We start from the raw sequence: 21,349 nt of genomic DNA on the forward strand, positions 1-21,349 counted from the left end.
TAGTAAAATTAATGGGCTTTTTCCACCATGACTAATAACTAGTGAACTGGGAGTGAAAGCAGTTGTAGAGGAGAATGAAACTGTGACAGTACATTTATTTGTTATTTATGAAAAATCAGTCTGCAGTGTTTTCTGATATACTCAGTTTTCTCACTTTATTCCTGTTAGTGATCTCAGAAATTAGCCTCAAAGATTTAGGCCTATTGATGTTTGGGTCCTTAGAGGTGTGATGCCCATGAAGTGACTGTCTAGGAAGGGGCAGAATGATTTAGCATGCAGATTCTCTGGATCAAAGAGTAGTGTGTAATCAGTCTAAATTAGTGAGGGTGTGTGAAGGGGTTTTGAAGTATTTCTGTCACATTCTGAGTGCACTGTCATAAGAGCAGTCCATTCCTGAAAGAAAGAGGTAAATCTTTGACTATATGTGCATCTGTATAAATTAATCAGTTTGGATAATTGAAGGTAGAAAGTTATCAGTAGATTCTGAATTGCTATTACATGTGTCTGGTGGTGATAATAATTAATTTAAATCATCTCCAAACTGAGGACACTTCTATAACCACTTGATGGAATGAGTTAATAGAAGTATTGTAAATAATTCCTATTTTATTATCTGCTTAAAATGTACATCTTGTATTTTCTAAATATATATGCAGTCTTTACATTTGTTGGAGTCAGTAATTCAGTATGTGCTACAGATACATGCAATTTTGATGACTGGAGGAAGAGGGAGGGCTAGGCCTCTAATTTTTGTTGTTCTCATTTGTATACTCATCTGTCCACCAAATACAGGTCCTTGAAAACAGAGTTTGTTAGTGTGATGAGCTTCTTGTAGATGTTTGTACTATTTTAAGACCCTTCATTAAAGTATGGTTTATAAGTTGTACTCCTTATAGAAGACAGGCTCTTATGAATTGTCTCATTCGATCACAGTTGAATAATTAATGCAGAGTTATAACTTATTCAACCATTTATGCAGATATAAAAGAATTTTTTCATTAAAGAACAAGTGGGGAATACAGTGCCAATAATCCACTTGTGTCTGTAAAGGCTGTGCTTTAAAATTCTCCAAAGAGAAGGGGATTTTCCCTTGTTTTCTTATGACAAGCAGAGGTTAATATTTTCCATGCATTTTACTTTCCCTAAAATTTTCTTATCTTCTTTTTTAGTTGTAGATTTTGTTAAGGACACAGAGAAGAATGAGATTTATTTGCCACGGGTAAAGTCTTAGAGTATTGAATTCTATTACATTTAGCTTATTTTTTAGCTTTTTTTTTTTTTCCTGTGTGCTAAAAAGGTAGGTGCCTCTGCACACACCAGATCCCACCCTGAGCAGGCAACTTCTTATACCTAATTCTGTTGGTGTAAAGTAGCACAGCTCTTATGTGATGTCATACCTAGATCTTGTACTTCACAAATCAGGGTAAAGACAGCTTTTGTGTGCAAACAATGGAAGCAGTTTATTTTGGTTTGGATTCCATATGCCCTTAAGGCTCTGAACACAGTCCTTCAAGAATTGTTTGCATGGTTTTCTTTGACTAATTGTAGGGGGAATGTGAGTGGTTTTCCCTGAGTTTTAGGGACAAACTATTCAGTAATATGACTGGAAGATGAGTGATACAAAAAAATGCAACTGCTTGTGTCTAGGAAGGTGGAGGATTGTTAGAGGTTATGCAGTTGGTAGATCCTTCTTGAAGGAGGAGAGAATTACTTGTCTGAAAAGCAGCTTGAAAATTTGTGCTTTCTCTGTGCTTCTTTGCTTAAAACCTAGGATTCATGTTGTGAAACTCTTCAGGATTGTTTCATTTATTGCCATAGCTGGATGGTTAGAGAGGTGATATTATTTAGGCGTGTGTTGTCAAATGAACGGGTCATTCACACAGCACTTTTAATTCATGAAGGTGTAGAGAAAACTCTTCTTTCAGATGGTAGAACTTGCTGAATATATAGTTGTTACAGTTTGTTGAGACGACTTGAAAATAGTTCACATTAAAAAGAAAAATGCAAGGCAGGAGGATCTTTTATGACATAGAAAAAGCATTCAGCAGTTGAAATGTTCTCTTTTTTGTCATTTCACTTCTTTGACATTTCTATTTTTGTGACAACAAATTGCTCAGAGTTGTCAGAAGAATAACATTAAAATTTGGTGAATAAGTGAAGATTGAGACTGAGCCTATGTCATAATTATGGTGAAAGTAAACACAGTCATGGGGATTCTTCATACCCTCTATTGGAGCATAAAACTGCTGTGAGAGGCGTCTTCACCAGTCTGCAGTGTCACTTTCAACTCCCACGGTGGAAGTTTTCATTCCTGCAGTTTGGTGCAGCACTGCCCAGGTGATGCTGTGTTCCCTGCGTGCTGTGGCAGCTGCTCCAGTGCAGTGCAGGGCTGTGGGTGTGCGCTGGCCGTGCAGGTGGGCTGGGCTGCCTGCAGCGCTGCATGCAGCACGTGCAGCCTTCGGGATGTGTTCTGGGGCTGAGAGCTCTAGCCATTGGGAGGGTTCCCAGCACGTGGAAAGCTGTCTGCTGCTGCTCTAGTTAGAGATGATGGAATCTGGCCTATGTGGGGAACAGCACGATAATTCTTAACTGCGGGATTAAAATGACTTGTTCCTGAAATATTGGTCACTGAATTTAGATTGTATAGCAGGAAGGAAGTGTTTCCTCTATTTGAGACAACAGTAGTCTGTATATGGCTTTTCTTTGAAAATTGTTTGTGAAAATTGACTTTTTAAACTGTTGCATTTGAAAAAATTCATTATTAGTTATTTTGTTACTGAGGAAAAGAATGTATTAATTTACTTAATGAAAATCCTGGTCTTAAGTTTTACTGGGCTACTCTGGATGTGGCTGTTGTAGGGGAAAAATTGCAGTACATTTTTATCTTCTGCTGAGATGTCTGTGACTGATGGTGTCTTCTCTGTCCAACATGAATGTTTACCAATCTATACATCCTGAAAATAGTAATAATTATATAAATATAGGGAAAAAAAGGTGCTTAATTGCTCTTAAAGAAATGCATCCTGTCTGATATAGGATTGTCTAAGGAATGTTTATAAAGGTTTTGGGCAGAACAGCATCAGTAAGTGCTGAAATCAGTATATGAACAAACCTTAAAGGGCCTGGTGAAAATCTGGCTCATATTAGATAAACAGAGACAAAATAAATTATTATTTCACCTCTTTTGGTAAAATAAGATAGTACCTGCAGATGGGGTGTTTTTTGTTACAGAAGTGCTTTAGTGGAAGCTGAGGTATGGAACATTATTAATATGTGGGTGGAGGTGGGCAGCTGTGAATTTTGGAGTATTGCAGATGCTCTATACTACTTTGAGAGTGTTTGTCTGATTCATTCCTCTGTCCTTTTCTGAAGCTTTTATGGTAACCATCTTTTTCAGGACAGACTTTGTAGAACTTCTTGCACTATGGTATGTGGTGCTTATTTTTCATTTCTGAATTGCTTCCAGGTTTACAGAACTGTCTTCTGTTGGATCACAAATATTGATTTTTTGAAGGTGTTCTGATAGAACTATGTCCTTAGCTGCTGCCTCTGCAACATCCTGCATGGAGATCTTCTCCTGGATGTTCACTGGGATATTGCTGAAGTTTTGTTTTTCAGAATGTCCTCATATGTAATTTTCACATGAGTTATAGTTTGTTGTCTTCAGCTGACATCGAAATGTTAGAACAAAGGAACTCAAACATTTTAGAAATAGAAGCTCTTCTTTGGTACTGTAATCATTCTCATGGGGTTTGTCATATTCATTAAAGTTTCTTAAATGCTTTTGATTCAAAGAATGTGTTTGGTGCATCATCTACTTTCTTTGTGTGAAGGCATAAAAACAACCTAGAATTTACAGAGCTTCTGCCAGGGGGTCCATGGGCTATTAGGTAATGCTCGTGCTTTGTTTTAAGACAGCAGGTTTAAACATTTACTGTATGAAATTCTGATATTGTTCTGAAGGAATTTTCAAAAAAATATGGTCTCTTCAAGCTCATCCTGATTGATGTTCTGAATGATGGGTCTTGATAGTTAAGCAATAAGACCCTTATTCCTGGTAGTTTGTGTTTCAAGTCCTGGCTTTTCTTTACCAAACAAAAAACTTTCCATATTGTTAGAGAGAAATTCTGAAATGGCTCAGTAACCTGCCTTGCTTTGTTTCAAGTCTGGGCAATCTTAGAACTATTGTATGTGGATAACCAAATCCAACTTTGCCAAGCTTGGATTTGGTTATCAAGCATATTGCTTGTGATATATCAGTGTGATAATTGTTAATTCTTAAAAAATTTACTTCGTACTCTGCAGAAAAAAGTAGTATTTAAATTGCATGGAGGTTACTGTGTTACAGTTGCAATATAGTTAATATGGAAAATCAAATGCACATCCTTTTATACATGTAAAATGGCCATATATTGTTTTTAGAAACTAAGTTACCACTTGCATGAAACAGTCTCTCTTTGGGTAAGAAGTATTGCTCTTAATGTGAATGTAGGTCATGCTTAGAAAATGTGTGTGTAAAATAGAGGCCTTGGTGGAAATAATTACAGAACATTTGATGCTGTGCTGTTAAGTTACATACTGCAGGTTGAATATAGCAACTTAGCTTGCTGTTCTTGAGCTACATAGCAATTGACAGAAGGTTTACTTATAATTTTGAAGTAAATGGACCAAAACTGCTTGTTAAACTGGGAAAAAGAATAATTGCTACTTACAGTGCTTGCAGAAAAGGGTTTTTTTCTGTTTATTTTCTGAGATTCTTAAATTCTAACAGCATAGCAAAGTTTGAGTCTAGTTGAAATTAAAAACCTCCTGTAACCTTAAGATTTTTTTTATTTGTTGACAACTCTTACAAGCATGAAGAAGAAGTGCTCTGGACATTTCTAGCAGTTTACCGCTGGGAAACAGATTGGGACTCCTCAGTTGAGGAGGTGACTTTTATATTTCCAAAATGTTCTCTAGTAAGTGCAAAATGGTGATCTGGGCTTGGCTAACTGTCTCTGCATAAGAAGCCAGAATCCCATTCTCACTCTGCCAATATTGTATTTTGTCCAGTGCTATGGTAACAGGAGCAAAAGGTTGTAAAAACATTCTTTGCCAGAAAAACAAGCAGATGCTTCTCTCAGGACACATAGGGAATAAATCTACTTAATAAGAAGGCACTGGGTTTGATTTTCAGATTTCAGAGTGAACTTTCACTAACTTTCTTTCACTTTGTCATGGTGGTTTGTTTAGTTAATCTCTATCATGGGTCACTTATGACTGGGTATCATTGAGTGTTGCCACCACCTTCAGCAGGTGGGTTGCACGACCGGTCAACTTTCAGCAAGAAGAACATGGATATCAAGAAAAATCAGTCTGTTGTGGCTTGCTTCTCTTCTCTTTCTGGCAAGCATTTACGGTGGCAGCAAGGAAGAAGTGTGAGTTGTGTGGGCTGTTGTGCTTTGTCAGTCGGACAGGAATATGTTGGTGTCTGGTCATGTAATGGGGTGCAAATGTGCATTTGAGGTGGTGGCAGTCTGGCACGAGTGTGGCATTGCAGGAGTCAGAGACTTGGGCCTTTAAGTGGTTCTGCAGTAGGCAAGGGCTGCTGTCCTTTTTGTTTTAATGCAGGAAAGAGGGACAGACTAGGCAACCTTCATGGAAGAATGAGGGAAACCTCTTCTGATTCTTTTGTTCTGTGCTGTAGAGTGATCAATTGCCGCTGCAGCTCACCCAGGTTCTGCTAATTTAGCATAAATCTCTAGGTTTTGGGTTGTGCTGCCAGGGGTTCTTTTGCCTCCTACAGGAATATTGTATATTGCAGTTCTTGTGTGAAAGTTTCATATTTTGATCTGTACAATTCATATAAAATAAAATATTTTTTTCTATTCTGTCAGATTGTGGGCATGCATCTGAAGACAGTTCCTTTCTTTCATTATCTCTGAATTGGTAGCAGCTTTTAAAAGTGCCAAGTAAGAATAATTTCAAATTTAAGGTTAACTGATCGTTGTGAAGGAATCTGTGTAATCCAAGTGTCTTTATTTCCTAGAGAAGGAAGAGTGACTATGCAAATTCCTGCCCCCCTTTAGTTTAAACCCTCTATGTGCTGTCTTTGGAAGGCATACTCATGTTACCTGACAGCTATGCCTCTTTACTTCTCTTCAAGCTTTTTTTATCCATAGTTAACAAAGGTGGTTAAATTAAAGTATAACTTCTAGTGTGATAAAATTTTGGGGCTTGCTCATGTGAGAAAGTAGAGAAAGTGAATAGCAATTGAAAGACTTGTATTAGTTAGGGTGGTGATGTGGGAAGAATTCTGAGGATAACAGGACTGCATTTGCCATGGGTAGGCAGGAAAGGCTTTCCAGCAGCTTGCATTCCTTGAGCTACTCGGTCTTTTTGAGTGCCTGAGGAAGTGGGACGGTGCCGCGGAGCTCCGCGTTGCTGTGGTAACTGGTGTGGCTGTTATCTCCACACCTGCCAGCCTCTCGGGAGCTGTTGGCCCAATAGGGTGCGTATCTCCCCGGCTATGCTGCAATTACACCCTGGCAATTACAGGTGTCCTGCGTCTGACTGTTTGGAGGGGTACGTTAGGTTGTAAGCTGTGATGGTGGAGGCTATGGCTGTGTGTCCTACTTAGCTTTCCTTGCTATGAGCTTGTGATGTCTGGCAGTGGACACTTGGAAGCAAAACCTGCTTCTGCTGCCACACTCTGTTTGTGATTCTAAATCAAAGCCATTAGTTGACCTCAATCACTGCCATGTAATGAATTTAATTGAGAATTTATAGTGGAACGAAGAAACTGGCAAAATAGGGAAATAACTCAGTTGTTACATAAACCCCTGTGACTAGATAATATGTTGTAAAGCTGAAGAAGATATCCTTTCTTGGAAATGGTAGATTTTGTCGGATTTCAAGAGACAAACGTCTATTCATCAGATATTGATAGTGGAGAAAACTTGTGCAAGAGCATTTTTTGTACAGCAGAATGGAATTACTATATGAGTGTAGTTTTTACTTGTGAAAGCCACTTTCCATATGAAGTAATTTTTGCAAATGCTACCACTTGCTTTATTTTTATTTAGTAATTGTAAAATTAAATTTGAGTTTATCAATGATTTTGACTCAAACTCAGTGAAACCTCTGCATACTAAAGCATCCTTGGTGAATGAAGAATTGTAGAGCAGCAGGTATATGAGATAATAGAGTTAAGCCTGTCAATCTTGGCTGTTTCTGAGGTTCTTAATTCAGTGCATTTGTATTGGCCTAGCCTCTTATGGCCACTAATGTGTTGATACTGTGTTGCTATTAAAGCCAAAATTTGCCTTGTCTCTGGAACTCCAACAATAATTATGTTGTTGCAGGAGCTGGAAAATGACCCACTTCTCTGAGCTATGTTATTACAGAAGAGCTACCAGAGAGGGGTGAAACCTCCCCTGGTTTCCCAGAATGAGCAGGGAAGTAGGTTCCATCACTGCTGCTTCCTCTCGACCAAGAGCAAAATCTAATGCTGTGCAGCAGTGATGAGTAACTAGTAACATAACCACGTATTAACTGTGTTTTAGATGTAAATGCCTTTGGATGCTGGCATACTGTTCTTGTGATACAATTTGTGATGCATCATTTAAACTGTGGTACTGCTGCCTTGAAAAAGTTGTTTATAACCCTGTCTAGTAAGTTTGTTTGAATACATCATGCCCTGTTATTTTTGCATAAACAGGACTTTGGCTCTGTTCTCAAGGAACAGGAACTTGCAAGGTCTGATGAGAGCAGGGCATTTGTGTGTGAAAACTGGCCTGCTGTGCTTGTGAATGTATGGAAATAAATACAAAGTTTGATTCTGGTGATGGTTAAGGGAAACAGATGACAGATTTGTTGCAGTGATACAGGCAGTATGGAAACAGTGGTGCAGGTGATTAGATGTCAGGGAAGCTGTGCTTGTCCACAGCTCCTGTTTGCTGTGGTTTTCTCTTGGGTAGAGTAGGCTGATATTGCTGTCATTGATCTCAAACCAGTGAGCTAGTTTTACCCTCACTGGCAGCCTTGAATGCAGTATGTATTTTAAAAAGCCGCTTTTCACTTTAGGAGGTTAGGTTCTGTGTGTATTTCTTTGAAAGGTAGCTTTTCTAGCTGTTAATCAAACCTACATTTTGAGGCTCAGCACAGAACTGAAAACATCAAATAAATTTATGGCAGTGAAAACAAAAGACTGCAATTTAATGCAAATGACCTTGTAGAGACTGCAGCAGATTATTGACATCGAGTTTAGGATAGCTTAAAAGTTAGGCAGTTGCACTTGTAATCAAGAAATTCTAGTGACATTTAGTGAATCATTACAGTTTTTTAATAGTTTGGAAAGCAGAATAAGTTGATGTCAGAGGCTTTACTGGAGTATGAATGGTAAGAGTATATTCTTCAGCTAGCATGCTTGTTATTAGTGTGCAGATAAATAAAGATGAATTGTAATTATAAATGATTTGTTAAAAATGGGATTAACTTTATATATTAATATTAGTATAATAAGATGCATGCAGTTAACCTTGTGTTTGGAAATTACTTTTTAAAATACCACATTTATTACTTGCTCTTCGAATGTTGTTTGAATTATAAAATCTAGTGGTGGTTTTGATGCATTCTTAATTCTAAACTCAGTATATTCTGTAATGATTGTGTTGCCAGTGTTCCTTACACAGCTTTGTTGGTTACTGTGTGATCTCTGATCAAAAGATCATATGTTTTCCTAAATGTAGGACATACAGAATTCACAGTGCTATGAGAATAGTCCTAATCCCATTATCAGTTCTAAAGAGAAGAGTTTACTTCAGTATGTTCACATTTTAAGGTGTTTGAATATTAAATGCACTTTGTGTAAGCAGCAAGTTGATTTCATGTAGATGTTGAGTAGAGCTTTGGAGAAAGGTACGCACCTTTCAGCTTTACAGACACTGATCAAATGGGATGGTTTGGGTGCTTGACTATCCTCTGTCTTTGCCTGGATGGCCCACCCACAACTGAAGTTCCATTTAGTGCTGATTCTTAGACTGTGTCTTGTCACTTCTGAGAGCAGTTCATTAATAAAAAAAGGGTTGTGTCACTGGGAGACTTGAGATGCTCTGCTCCTTTCTTCACAGATTTGACAAGGAGTTTTCAAGCAGATTACTTTAATTGTAGCTAATGTTCAGGTAAGGTCATGCTAAAATTATTGTGAAATAAAAATATTCCATCTCCAAACTCTAGAGCTACCATTGCTACTAATGTGTAGGCCAAATTACCAGTCTCAATGATCTTGTTGCTTCCTGTGTTCATGGTCTCAGAGTGCTTTGCTGCTCATGTTTTCTTTTGAATGCAGAATTATAGAAAGCTGTCAGAGAAGTACGAGTGGGTTTGTGGCAGGGTATGTGTGGAGAAGTGTTTCCTATTTGTGTCCAAAATGTTGTTTGCTTATGTTGCCTAACATTTGATTAATTAATAATATTTAGGGTGCAGAGTATGTGTAAATGGGCAATGACTATGAGCTCTTCTTAATTTTAAAAGGAAGGTGAATGCATTTGAGTAGGGTAATCAAGCCATGAAGCCAGCCTTTTGTCTTTCTAAAATAATAACAGAAATAATTATATATATATTCATTATATAATCATGAATAAGCAATTACATAGAGACAAGACCTTTGCACATGGAGATGAATAGTAGAGAGATGATGCTATAAAAATTGACAGGAACAAAAAAAATTCTACTTCCAGCTCCAGGTACTGTGCAATTTTGGTTTTATTAAAGAATAGGTAGACTGAGTTTTCATCTGTACTAATAAACACATGGATTGTTCTACATCCAAAAGGGAAATTTGGGGTTTTTTTGGTGCCACAGAAATAAGTGCCTTTGAGCTCTATGGCCCTTTGTTTTTTCTGAAACTCTGGGAGAGCTCATTTCCTTCTGTTCTAACATGTCACTGATTGCTTCTGCTTCTTTGTGCCTATTTCTCCTGTGTGTTAGAGACCAGCTCCATAGGAATTGGTGGGTACATGCTTTCTGTCCTGGGAATGAGCAGTTCCGGCACTGAAAGAGGAGTGAGGGATATTCTTTAGCAAGTATTTAATGAGCCAGTTTGTTCAAACAGAAAACTACTGTATTTTTAACTGACAGTTATGTAAGTTTTTGGCATGGTTTTGACTTAATTATTGGATTAATGATGCTCAGTTTTCTTCTCAATCATTTTTTGTAGTTCACGGAAGGACCTCAGAAAGCACTTGGATGGGCTGAGCAAATGCCATCTGTGCAGTTGAATAAAAGTGTGTAAAATACTTAATTATGTATGAGGCTTTCAGTAACTTCAAGGAATTCAGCAACAATTAAAAGGATGATATAAGAGCTCAATCTATTTTTCACAGGAAAACTGAAGTGTGCTTTGTCAGTATCACAGTTGGGCACATTTTGTACTGAATAATGGAAGCTTGTTGAACTCTAGCATGCAGCTTTTGTTCTTGAGGCTTCTTGAAGCTGATGCAACCTCAGCAGAAACCTGAGGGGTTCTGCTGGCTGGTGGTAAGACAAATGCCAGCTTGGGTTTGTGTTAACAGTAATCAAAAGAAACAAATGTTACATCCATTCAATGAAACTAATCTTCTGTCTTATTTTTGAAATTTTGCCATTACTTTTTCATCACATATATGAGTTTGTTTCACTAAACACTACTGTTTTGAACAATAGCAAGAGGTGTTCTATATATTGGGGAACTGATTAGTGTATTCTGGATATACTTTTTTCTGTAGTTAGTCTGGTGTCACACTCTTCAACCTCAGCTCCCACTTTTATGCCTAAATATTACAGCATAAATCCCTTGCACAAGTCCCTTGAAGAATTGATTTGAGTATGAATTGAGAATTTTTTTCCATTCAGAATTCTGTTAAAAGATGTGAATGACAGTAGCCTCAGGAATGAAAAGCTCTATTTTTTCGCCCCCTTTCAATTCAACATTAAATATTAATCTTGGAAGAACTTTTTGTTGTAGTCATATTGATATTAAAGGCAACAACTTGTGTGTCAGTGTTCTGTAATAAGAAACACAGTTTCTTTCTCAACTCATAGGTTGAGACTTTTTGGCTCATCCAGTAGAATTTGTGTAAGTCTTGTTAGCCCAACTGCAGAACTGTGAATTTCCAAGTCGATGATGACTACTGGATAAATAACAATTTTTTTTTTTATTGAAGCAGGAAAGAAACCTAGCTACAATAGCCAACTAAAATGCCAGTAGCTTTTAATGTTTCCTTTCATGCACCACTTTCAGACCTGTCTTTATGAGCTCTTTCCAGTTCATAGGAAATGTATTTTTCTTTTTTAATGTGTTGCTACCTTTGAAATCTTTCCTTCTAATTTGGTAGTATTTTGAGCATTTGGTAGCATTTTCTTTCATCTAGTTTTACCTAGCTGGATTGATGTTTTGTAAATCTTACTGTGGGGTTCACATTGCTTCCCATATTTTTTCTTTGTAGAATTTTTCTATCCATTAGTAGCTGCTTTTCAGTACAAAATTATTCAAGTTCTTAATAGGGACATAACAGACCTTATCACTAGGATTTGGCTGATCACTCTTTGGGTGGGACAATGCCTTAAATTCTTGGTTTCTTTCTAGCCCTGCGTTTTATGCTCTATATGCATGTAAGAATTCCTTTTGCCAATGATACAGCCAAATAGTTTTCTCATTTTGGATACTTTATTGCATGTTTTATTTTCTCATCTGCCCCATTCAATATTTGTTTCTTCTTTGTCATCTGTTTTCTATTGTATAAAAGTTGGTGTTTTCTTAGGCAGGAGAATAAACATTGAGACATTTAATTCCTAAAATAAAAGGATATTTTATAGAGTTAGCAGTCCAGGCTATTTCTTATTCAAATCTGGTAGTGTAATTGTGCAGTGTAAATGGAACTTCCACAGTGGGAAGAAGTGATGCCTGGGCTCTGCATCCTGACATGAAAAGTAGTCATATTTACAATTACTGCAGGTTGAATTCCACATGATTTCTAATGCTAGCAATTTGGTTTATACAGTCTAATAAAAAATGAGCAGTATTTTCAGGTGAACATTTATGATCGTTCCTGAGCTGTTAGATTTAGTGTCCATGTTGGACTGGCATGTGGAAGTGGAAACTGTTAATTCTCCAGTGTCTGAAGCAAGCACACTCTACTGCCTTGTGTATGTAAGACATGGCTTTTCTGACTGCCTGTGAAGTGTGTGCATTTGTAGCTGACTTGAGTGACTTTGATCTCCTGCTATCTGAAAGCCCCAGTTTGTACAGTCACTGTAGTCTGTGCTGCAGCTCTCAGACTGGATTCATCCTGTGAAGCATTTCCGTGTAGCTGATACTTATTTTGTTTTCTGGTGGAGACAGAATAACTGTTTCAGTACTGGAAGCTTCCCACAAATGGAAAACATTCTCCGGGAGAGAGCTGGGCAGAGCTATGGCTGCTGCTGTGTCCAGGTGCAAGGGGAACCACTTCCTGTTGCAGCATGGGGGGAGCAGCTCCCTGGAGTAGCTGACACTGTCCCCAGTCGATGTGTGGCTGGCAGGAGCATCAGATGAGCTCTCTGTGGTGAGTCAAAATGGTGCTGTTACTGCTGAGAGCAGCAGAAAAGGATGCTGCCTTGTGACTCACATGAACACCTGATGTGTGCATTGTGTGGAGAAAAATGATAAACAGAATAAATGCTAAGCTGTTGCCTGGAAATTCCATGACATGGGCACAAAAGACATGATCTAAATATTTCTGTTTAAGGCTGTGAAGATGACCTAGCTGTGATACTCAAGTATTTTAACATTGTGTGAGAAGTCAAAGTTACAAGTTTGAGGTAGAGACAGCAGCATTCTTAACACAGTTAATGGAAAAATATTAAGGGAAATATGGGACACTCAACAGTTCTGGTGAAGAAAAAGTATACGTAGTGGAGGGCTGGAAAAACTGTGATGATAATCCAGCACTTGTTCCTTTTCTAGCAAGCTCAGCAACTCTGGATAGTTCTTCCCTCTTTATTCTTGATTGTATATTTCCTTGTGTTTCTCTGGCTCTGCAGTGGTTTGGATGAGGCAAAACTTATAACTTGGTTTATGGATCAGATGATTTTCATTTGGGATGTGCCTCCTGGTCTAATTCACTACAGCAGATGGAGTGTGCACTTTGTGTTGGAGCCATCTGTGACAGGTACTGCTGATGGAAGTAGATCCTGAGTCTCCATAATACCAAGACAGTTGGTTAGACCATAATTCACCAAGTTGCTTTGCCTTTTCTTTGTGGCATCTACATAGTTTTACAAGGGGTAGTGTTTGCAATTTTGCATGTCAGGGAAGATATTGGAAGTGACTGGAGTTGAAAAAAAACATTTGTTTCTAAAGTGAGTTATAACTAGGTCAGGTACTTAGTTTGCCGTGTGGCCTTGCATAGACTATGGAATGGGTATGTTAGGTCTAGGAATGAGAGGACCCCTGTGCAAGCAGTGTTTCAAAAGTCTTGTCTGTCAAACAATAGTTTTGATTTTTTAAATTTATTATTGATTAAAAAAATACAGATCAAACTGATGTAATGGTTGAAAGCATTGCTTTCCTAAGAGTTGTGTGTGGATAGATGTTATGAGCCTATATTTTTTCATAGGCATGCATAATTTTATGTGTGTGAATGCTAAAGGTACTTAAAAACTGAAATGGAGAGATACTCAAAGGTCTGCTTCATGGCATTTAACTTAGGTCAGGGCACTGGCATCACTTGGTATCAGTGCTTGATCATGCTGAACACAATGCTTCTGAGAACTGAAGGGCTTTGAGGACTCTGGTTAATATACTTAAGTATCCATAGGAACAAGATTTTTTGTTACAATGAACATAGAACATGTTTCTCTTGTTTTTGATATTCTTCACAGAAACAGTATTCCATAGGTTACTGAAATTACTGTAGAGTGTTAGCAGTTTGATTTTTTTTCTCTTTCACTAGAGAATTTTGGTAGGTATGGATGTTACTTTTTGTCTGCCTAACAGTCTGATGTGAAGCATACTGACTGGTATTTTGGTGTTAGGAAGATCAGGAGTATCAGAACTTAGACTGCCAAGGATTATGTTTGAATTTTGTTTACTGATAACTTGAAACCATTATCTTCTTAGCAGAAATCCCTTTATTTACATAGTTACATACTCAGTGAGCACGGCAGCATTTGCAAGCAATGTAATTTGGGGTCCGTGGGGAGTTTAAATAGGGATCTTGTTACATAGGAGCATAGAAGAGACCGTCTCTGGAAATCCGCTTATCAAATTAAAAGATGGATTTCATGCTAAACACAACTTATCATTTCAAATTAAAATTTAACTGACATTTATTGTTGTATTTCCACAGGGAACTTAAGATTTTTCTGTAAGTATTCTAGAGTTTTTACTATTTCTGTGAGTCATTGAAGTTTTCATCTCTTGAAAGTTTTCAGGGTAAACATGATTGTTTTAAAATGCTGTCACTAATTATTTTTTGTTCCTTTGAAATGGATTGACAGTAGTAGGTTCAAATACTCATTTTAATTTGAACAGATTCTTCACAGGAAGAAAGTTCAAACTTCAGTTTTGCTGTGCCAAATGTGAGTGGAGTTTGCCTCAGAGATTTTTGGGTTCTGCAAAAAACAGTTGTGATCAGCTAAATACATGAATTAGACACATCAATCAAATGGGTTTTTGTGCTAATAAGAGTTCCAAAGTAGTTTATAGTGTTGTTTTATGAGATCTTTAATGCATTTTGCATTTGAGAAGTCAGTTCCTTGTTGGTTGCAACTGGGGGTGACTTGAATTTAGCTAGTAGGTTACATTCCTGGAAGGACTAGCTGTGGACATGGATTCATAATTGTACTTCTTTTTCTGCTTATAAAACCATAGCAGAGGCTCATAATATCTAAAATTACAGGTAGTTTTCCTTTTGTTCTCAAACACTTAGGCTATTAATGAAAAAATACTGTGTTTGCTGGATTATACTCAGCTCCTGTGGATATACAGTGTACTAATGGAAATCAGCATTTTCTGCTTCTATAAATAGATTTGCAGCAGCTGCAGAGCCAAACAGGCAAGCTTCTGGTGATTTTTATTATTGCCATTTAGAAATTGTTTGAATGGCTGTGGAGCGTGGCTGCTGCAGGGGAGTGTGCAGGCTGAGCTGGGGGTGTGAGCAGGGAGAGGGGAAGAAAGAGTGGATTGTATTTACAAGCCAGCAATGTGAGAATAGAGGTGAAGAGCTTGGTGCGTCTTCATTTGGGTATCTTTAAGCTGAGTTTCAAACTCTTTTATGTACAAGACAAACTACTCAGCTGGTTAAAAGTAATGAGTTCTTAGATGAGATCTGAGGATATAATTTTTCTAACTTCTTTATTGTTGAATATAAGGCAGTATTTATAATTGTGCTCTGTTGGAGGATATTCTCATACTGTGCCCTGAGGAGCTCCTAAAATTTTCAGTTCCTTCTTCTGTTGGTCTTGTTTTGTCTTCTGCATGGAAGAGAAGCACGGTGAGAATACTCATTCCTGCAGCACTCCTCCTTCCTGCCCTGTCGGGGCAGCTCTTGTTGGACCTGGAAGGAGCAGCTGCTGCTGTGCTCCTTCCTAGCAGGTGAGGAACTGGTGGCAGTGCAGCCTGCTAAGCTAACTGGCCAGCTAAGATACCAGTGTTGTTTATGGACACAGGAAGTTGGCAGGAAAGAAAAAGTATTGCAGTGTCTTTAATCTGAGCATTTAATTGAAGTCTTGTGCTGTGTTTACATGTGTGGGATTTTTTTTCCCCATGAAAGCTAGCAATCTTCTTTTAAGAATCTTAGTACAAGGTCTTGGGAAACATAGTGAGCTCTAGGAATTGTTTTCCTGAAATACAGGTATGCTTACTTTCTGTGCTTCTCAAAGTCCATATAATACAATGGATGCTAGATTCAGCTTGTGCTGAAAGATGTGAAATGACTTTATATTCCCTCTTTGATAACAGCACATTTCTTGGATCTTGATACCCAACCTCTGTGGAAAATATAAAAAGCCAAGGAAATAATGAAATACAGTCTAATAATGACAGGTGCGAGTAGAGAACATTTATCAACCGTTGCTTTAGAAACAGCACCATCAGCCTGTAAGATGGCTAAAGATCACCTTAAAGTGAAGTTCACTGTATACTGAAACCTTGAAAACTGGAAAGTTTCTTAGCATCTTAGTTGTATATTTTACCAGTGCTTTAATCTGTATTCTTTGTACTGGATTACTTCTTAGTGATACTAACTATTTTCCATTGAGAAACACAGAACCCTAGCAATTAGATTCTTAGCTTATTGTTTTTAATGCTGTTTGAAATGTATGTTTTTAAATTCTAATGGATATCTTGTCTGTTGATAGCCTAAATACTTTTAGGTGCTTTACTGCTAGAAAAATTGATCATATTAATTTTTCATAGAAGAAAGTATTCACAATGTGAAAAAGTACAAAGCATGTTCAAGAAGAAGACATGGACTTACTCTTTTCTAAAAGGATTCCTCTCACATTGTATTCAGCTACCATCTTATGGGAATAATTATAGTTCATTTACTGTGAATTGACTGTTTGTAACAACAGTGATTAGGAGATTGAGGATTAAATTATTAAGAGAGATGAGGAATATGGTATTTGGCAGCTCCTTGTAGGCTGTTAGGAGTTATAAATGAAGTACCAAGTTTAGAAAAATGGAACAGTTCTAAACTGTATAAAATCAAGGATAGGTGTCTCAGAATGCTTTTCAAGTAAATTGCAAAAATACTGAATGAGAAGTTGAACTTTTTTTAAGAAAAATACAAGTATATTTCAAGAAAAGGAGCTTAATTCTTCTTAGAAAGTGTAGAAACTCTTAAAATACAAAGGTAGTAGCTTTTTTTGTTTGACTTCTATAATTCATTGTCTGTAAAGAGAGACAAAAAGAGTTAATTCCAAGAATCTTTGTGTGAAAGACTTCGTACTAAATAACCCTTTTCTTCGTGTTTTTCAGTCAGCAGATAAGCAGCGAGCCCTGGAAGAAACCAAAGCCTACACAACGCAGTCCTTAGCAAGCGTAGCCTATCTGATCAACACTTTGGCCAACAATGTTCTCCAAATGCTGGATATCCAGGCATCCCAGCTCCGGCGCATGGAATCTTCAATCAACCACATTTCACAAGTGAGACTTTCTTCTTTTGCCTTTGATATTTCATAGCAAGTAAAACTCTGAACTGACTTCTTGTGAGCGAGAAGAATTTAAAACAGAAGGATGCTTTTCTTCTCATACTGAGTCTGGGATTGGGTCTCATCATGTGATTCTATACCAGTGTTAGTATGAGCATTTTACATACCAGAGCAGGTTAAATGCATTCTCAGACAGATTATTGTTTGGAGAGGGGGTCATTCTGCATAAGCAAAAAGCACAGAAAAAATGCTCATGGTAAAATGAGAGTATTATGTTAAGAAATATGAAATGGATGGTGGAAAACACTACTCATCATCTTTTTACTTTTTCTGTTGCTGTAATACTGGCATCTAATGGCAACGGCATAGATGACAAAAATAGTTTGCTCCTGGCTTTTTTTAATTAAATGTACTTTGCAGTGACATGAACAAAAGCCAAAAGTAGTGTTTCAGTTTGTGTATGGCTGCAGATCTCCTGCCATTGTTTGCAGTTTTTCTGTGCTGCAGTAAACTAAGCTACTATAATCAGGAACCCAGCTTCAATCACCACATTGATGAGAGAATTAGACTGCCAAAATGGGCTGAGAATGAATTATATATAAAAATGGAGATTTACCAGCCAATGGTGGATTTTGTGTCCAAAGACCAGTTCTGGTTTTTGTGTCTGCTTACTGTATATTTTGTGTTTTAGTTGACCAATACATTTTGGCTACTAGGGTTTCTTGATCTCCATGCAATAACATAAATTAAAATAAAGAATACTGTGTTATTTAGAAAAGCATTTGAAAGTAGGGGCTGTGTAAGGTAGGAAATAAATGGATGAATTGGATCTATTTGAACCAGCAAAATAAGAGAATAATTTTATGCTGGTTTAGTGGGCTGAATTGCCTCTGATTGGGTCAGAGGAATCCCAGGGCAAGTACAAAGAAAGAGGTGGGGAGGATTTTCTCTTTTCGTAGGGCTGTGCTATTAGATTGCTTCAGTTGTCTCATGGATCTGCATCAAAAATTAACTGGAAGTTTGATTTCTTCTGTTAGATGCTCCATGTTAATCATTATGTGAACCAGTAAATTCATTTTTTTCCCCAGAAAATGTTATGGATTATCCTGTGTATGCCTGTGTGCTGTGTCTATATGCTCTGTGTGTGTATGTGCTTCCTCACAGGCTAGTGCTAGCTTACGTGTGTTCCAGCTGTTTGAGAGCCTAATGCAAAAGACAGTATATTTTGCATTTCGTGAATGTGGAAAATTCATTTTGTCAGACAGCTTCTGTAAAGTAGCTTTTGTGGAAAGAATCATAGCATTTTAAATTTTTTCCTCCTGAGAAGGTGACATTTATGCAGATTGAGAGCTAGGTTAGATTGTCTTTGACCTTTATACAATACAGCTAGTTATTTAAAATAGAGTACTAAATTAGCAGTACCCCAACACTTAATGAAGATGTTTCTGCAAAATTTCATAGGTTGAACTTGAACAACCAAAAAAAATCTGTGGGTTTTTTTTTTTTAAATACTGCTGTAAAATTGAAAATCTAGTTTGTTTGGGGGGATTTTTGGTGTGGTTTGTTTCAGGTTTTTTGATCCTGAATTTGTACGTAGAATGGTCCCTAAATCTTTATGGAATCTTTATGGAAGAAATAATATCAGAGGGGCAGACAGTATTTAGATTTTGGATATTTCATACATGAAGTGTATTGATCCAAAGAACTTTACTAAGTTGAGTTAATATGTTTGGAAATGGCTTTCTCCCATAATCCAAGTGTTGTAGATTGGGTGTTATCTGCCTTAACTTCCAGGGTTATTTTTCTTAAAAAATATATTTTACACAGTTTCTCTAGAAAGAAATAATGTATTTTCAAGAAATTTGGTTCCACTTCTTCTGAAATTAGCCTAATCTGCAGAAGGTTTCCTTGGTAATTATGCTGGGTTTAAAGTTTGGTGAGCTTTTTCTAACAGTACTGAAGATGCATTGTGGTGTAATACCTCACTGCCAAATCAGGATTTCAGTCAGACTGACTTGAAATGAAGTCAGTAACATAGAACAGAAAACAGGTTGGTAATTACAGATGGTCAATTAATTTTTGCCTTAAATGCTTTGGTCGGTAGGTCTTGATATTTAAGTTTAGAAAACAATATATGGAAATTGTGATATCTTGATGGAATCCTGCTTTTAATTCTTATTTAGGATTCCACATAGGCTCCAAAGAAGGGAGCAGAATCATTTGGTGCTTGGCATGAAAATTTTTCCCAAAGTGCTTGTTTTGTACAAGTAGCTCAGACTGGGAGAGGTGTGATTAACTTTCTAAGATCAAACACTGATTCTCTGTTCATTGGTAGAATGCCAATTTATACCCCTTTCTGTGTTTCCTTCTAAATGCCAGCCTAATCAAAGAGCTGAAAAGGAGGCTGATAATAATTTGTGCTTTTTCAAGTTGTGAATAAGGAAATTGTTACTATTGAAACTATTTTTATGGAAGTGATTAAGTTCTATTAGTTTAAAAATTAGAATTACTTTGGTTTCGTCTGAAAGCTGATAAGTCTATTCTTACTTGCCTTCTTGAACCTTGTCCAGAACTAAATGATACACAGTGTTTCATATTTGACTACGAATTTAAATCTTAAATACTGATCATATGTACAAATATTTATACTTGTTAAAAAAATTATCTTGCAGCTTTCAAGTTAGCAGTCACTGTGAAATGTTACTAACGTCCAAATTCTTTAAATTAATCTGGCAGATTCTCAGGTTTTAATATTTGTATGATGAGAAATGTTTTTTCAGGTTTAGCAAGGTCATTTTTAAAACTCTGCTGCTAATTATGTAAACAAGCACATTATCACAAAGATGAGTAGTAGTGATGAGTTTTCTCAGTGGCACTGTGTTGTGGGGAGGTGTGCTACATCCTCCCCTTACAGAGCTGGCTGCCACGCTCTTGGCTCTGAGAGCAGCCTTGGATTCTCTGCAGGCAGCAGCTGCTGCTTAGCTTGGCTCCAGCAACATCTGTGAGCTGCTCAGTCTCTGCAGGGAAGTTCACTTGGACTTTCCCCTGAAAAGTCAGTGAGGGTTTGTGACCTTTCTCAGTTTTCTTATTCTTGCAAGGCACAAGAATAGCAAAATACTTTAAAAATGGTGAGGCCAGGCCAATTTTGCACAGGGCATGTTACCTGTTTTTCAGCATTTTTATAGTATTACCATTTTTTTTTTGTGTGTGTCTAAATTACATGCAACTTGAGACAAATAATGTCACATTAGGTATTTGCTAATTTTAAAGTAATAATCCAGTTTTCAAGGTAATTTGCAATTAGTTTGAATTGCATCAAATTAATAAGTTAAATCAAAAATAAAAGTCCGGCAATACTATATTTAAGCAATATTTAATCTAAGATTTTTGAAATGGAATTTTAAAAGCTTAGGCTACCATACTGATAGTTAATTTATAAATTTAAATTAGAATTGTTTGAGAAGAAGTAGTAATTTAGGCTTTTGGAGACTCTTATCTCTGAAATTTCACTCTAATTCAGACTTTCAACATGCTTGTGGTTGTGGTTTAACCTCAGCTGGCAACTAAACACCAAATGGCTGCTCACTCAGTTGCCCCGACCAGGCTTTGGGTAGAAAATCAGAAAGCTAAAAGTGAGAAAACTTGTGGGTTGAGATATGTACATATCTCTTTAATGATGATGGTGTTAACAATAATATAGAAAATTAAGTGAGAAATCAAACCCGAGAAGAAAAGCTGCAAATGAAAGCAATTGCTCAGCAGCAGCTGAGTGCTGCCCAGGCAGTCCCAGGCAGCAGTGCCCAGCCAGGCTCCCCCAGTCTGGGGCTGCAGACCATGAGGCCGTGTGGAGCATTGTCCCCTGGGTCAGCAGGGCCAGCTGTCCCAGCTGTGTCCCCTCCCACCTTCTTGTGCAGCCCAGGCTACCCAGGGGTGGGTGGGATGGGGAGCAGAAAAGGCCTGGACTCGGTGCAATTGCTGCTCAGCAGAAACTAAAACATCTTCGAGTTACCAGCTCTGTTCACAGCACAAATCCAAAATACCGCTCCATACTGCAAAGAAAATGAATTCTGTCCCAGCCAAAATTAACTTAAGTTAGTTAAATGCTAACTTCATACTTTGAGAAATTTTGTTTACTGGTAGAAGAGACTATTTCTCAAAACTCATGAGTTCAGTGGCTTTCAAGTGAACTTGTAAG

General features: G+C 37.4%; 1 protein-coding gene across 7 annotated transcripts in view; it reads left to right on the forward strand.

Moving 5' to 3' along the window:
* The window catches only part of ABI2 (abl interactor 2), a 63,404-nt gene that overhangs the window by 9,156 nt on the left and 32,899 nt on the right, over positions 1 to 21,349 (forward strand). For all 7 annotated transcript variants that reach the window (XM_030241603.2, XM_030241606.2, XM_050977107.1 and 4 more), the window contains exon 2: positions 16,982 to 17,149. In XM_030241603.2, the coding sequence (XP_030097463.1) occupies positions 16,982 to 17,149 (168 nt within the window). The remainder of the gene's footprint in view (positions 1 to 16,981; positions 17,150 to 21,349) is intronic.

The sequence above is a fragment of the Serinus canaria genome, chromosome 7, assembly GCF_022539315.1.
Source record: "Serinus canaria isolate serCan28SL12 chromosome 7, serCan2020, whole genome shotgun sequence".
In the NCBI taxonomy this organism is placed as follows: Eukaryota; Metazoa; Chordata; class Aves; order Passeriformes; family Fringillidae; genus Serinus; species Serinus canaria.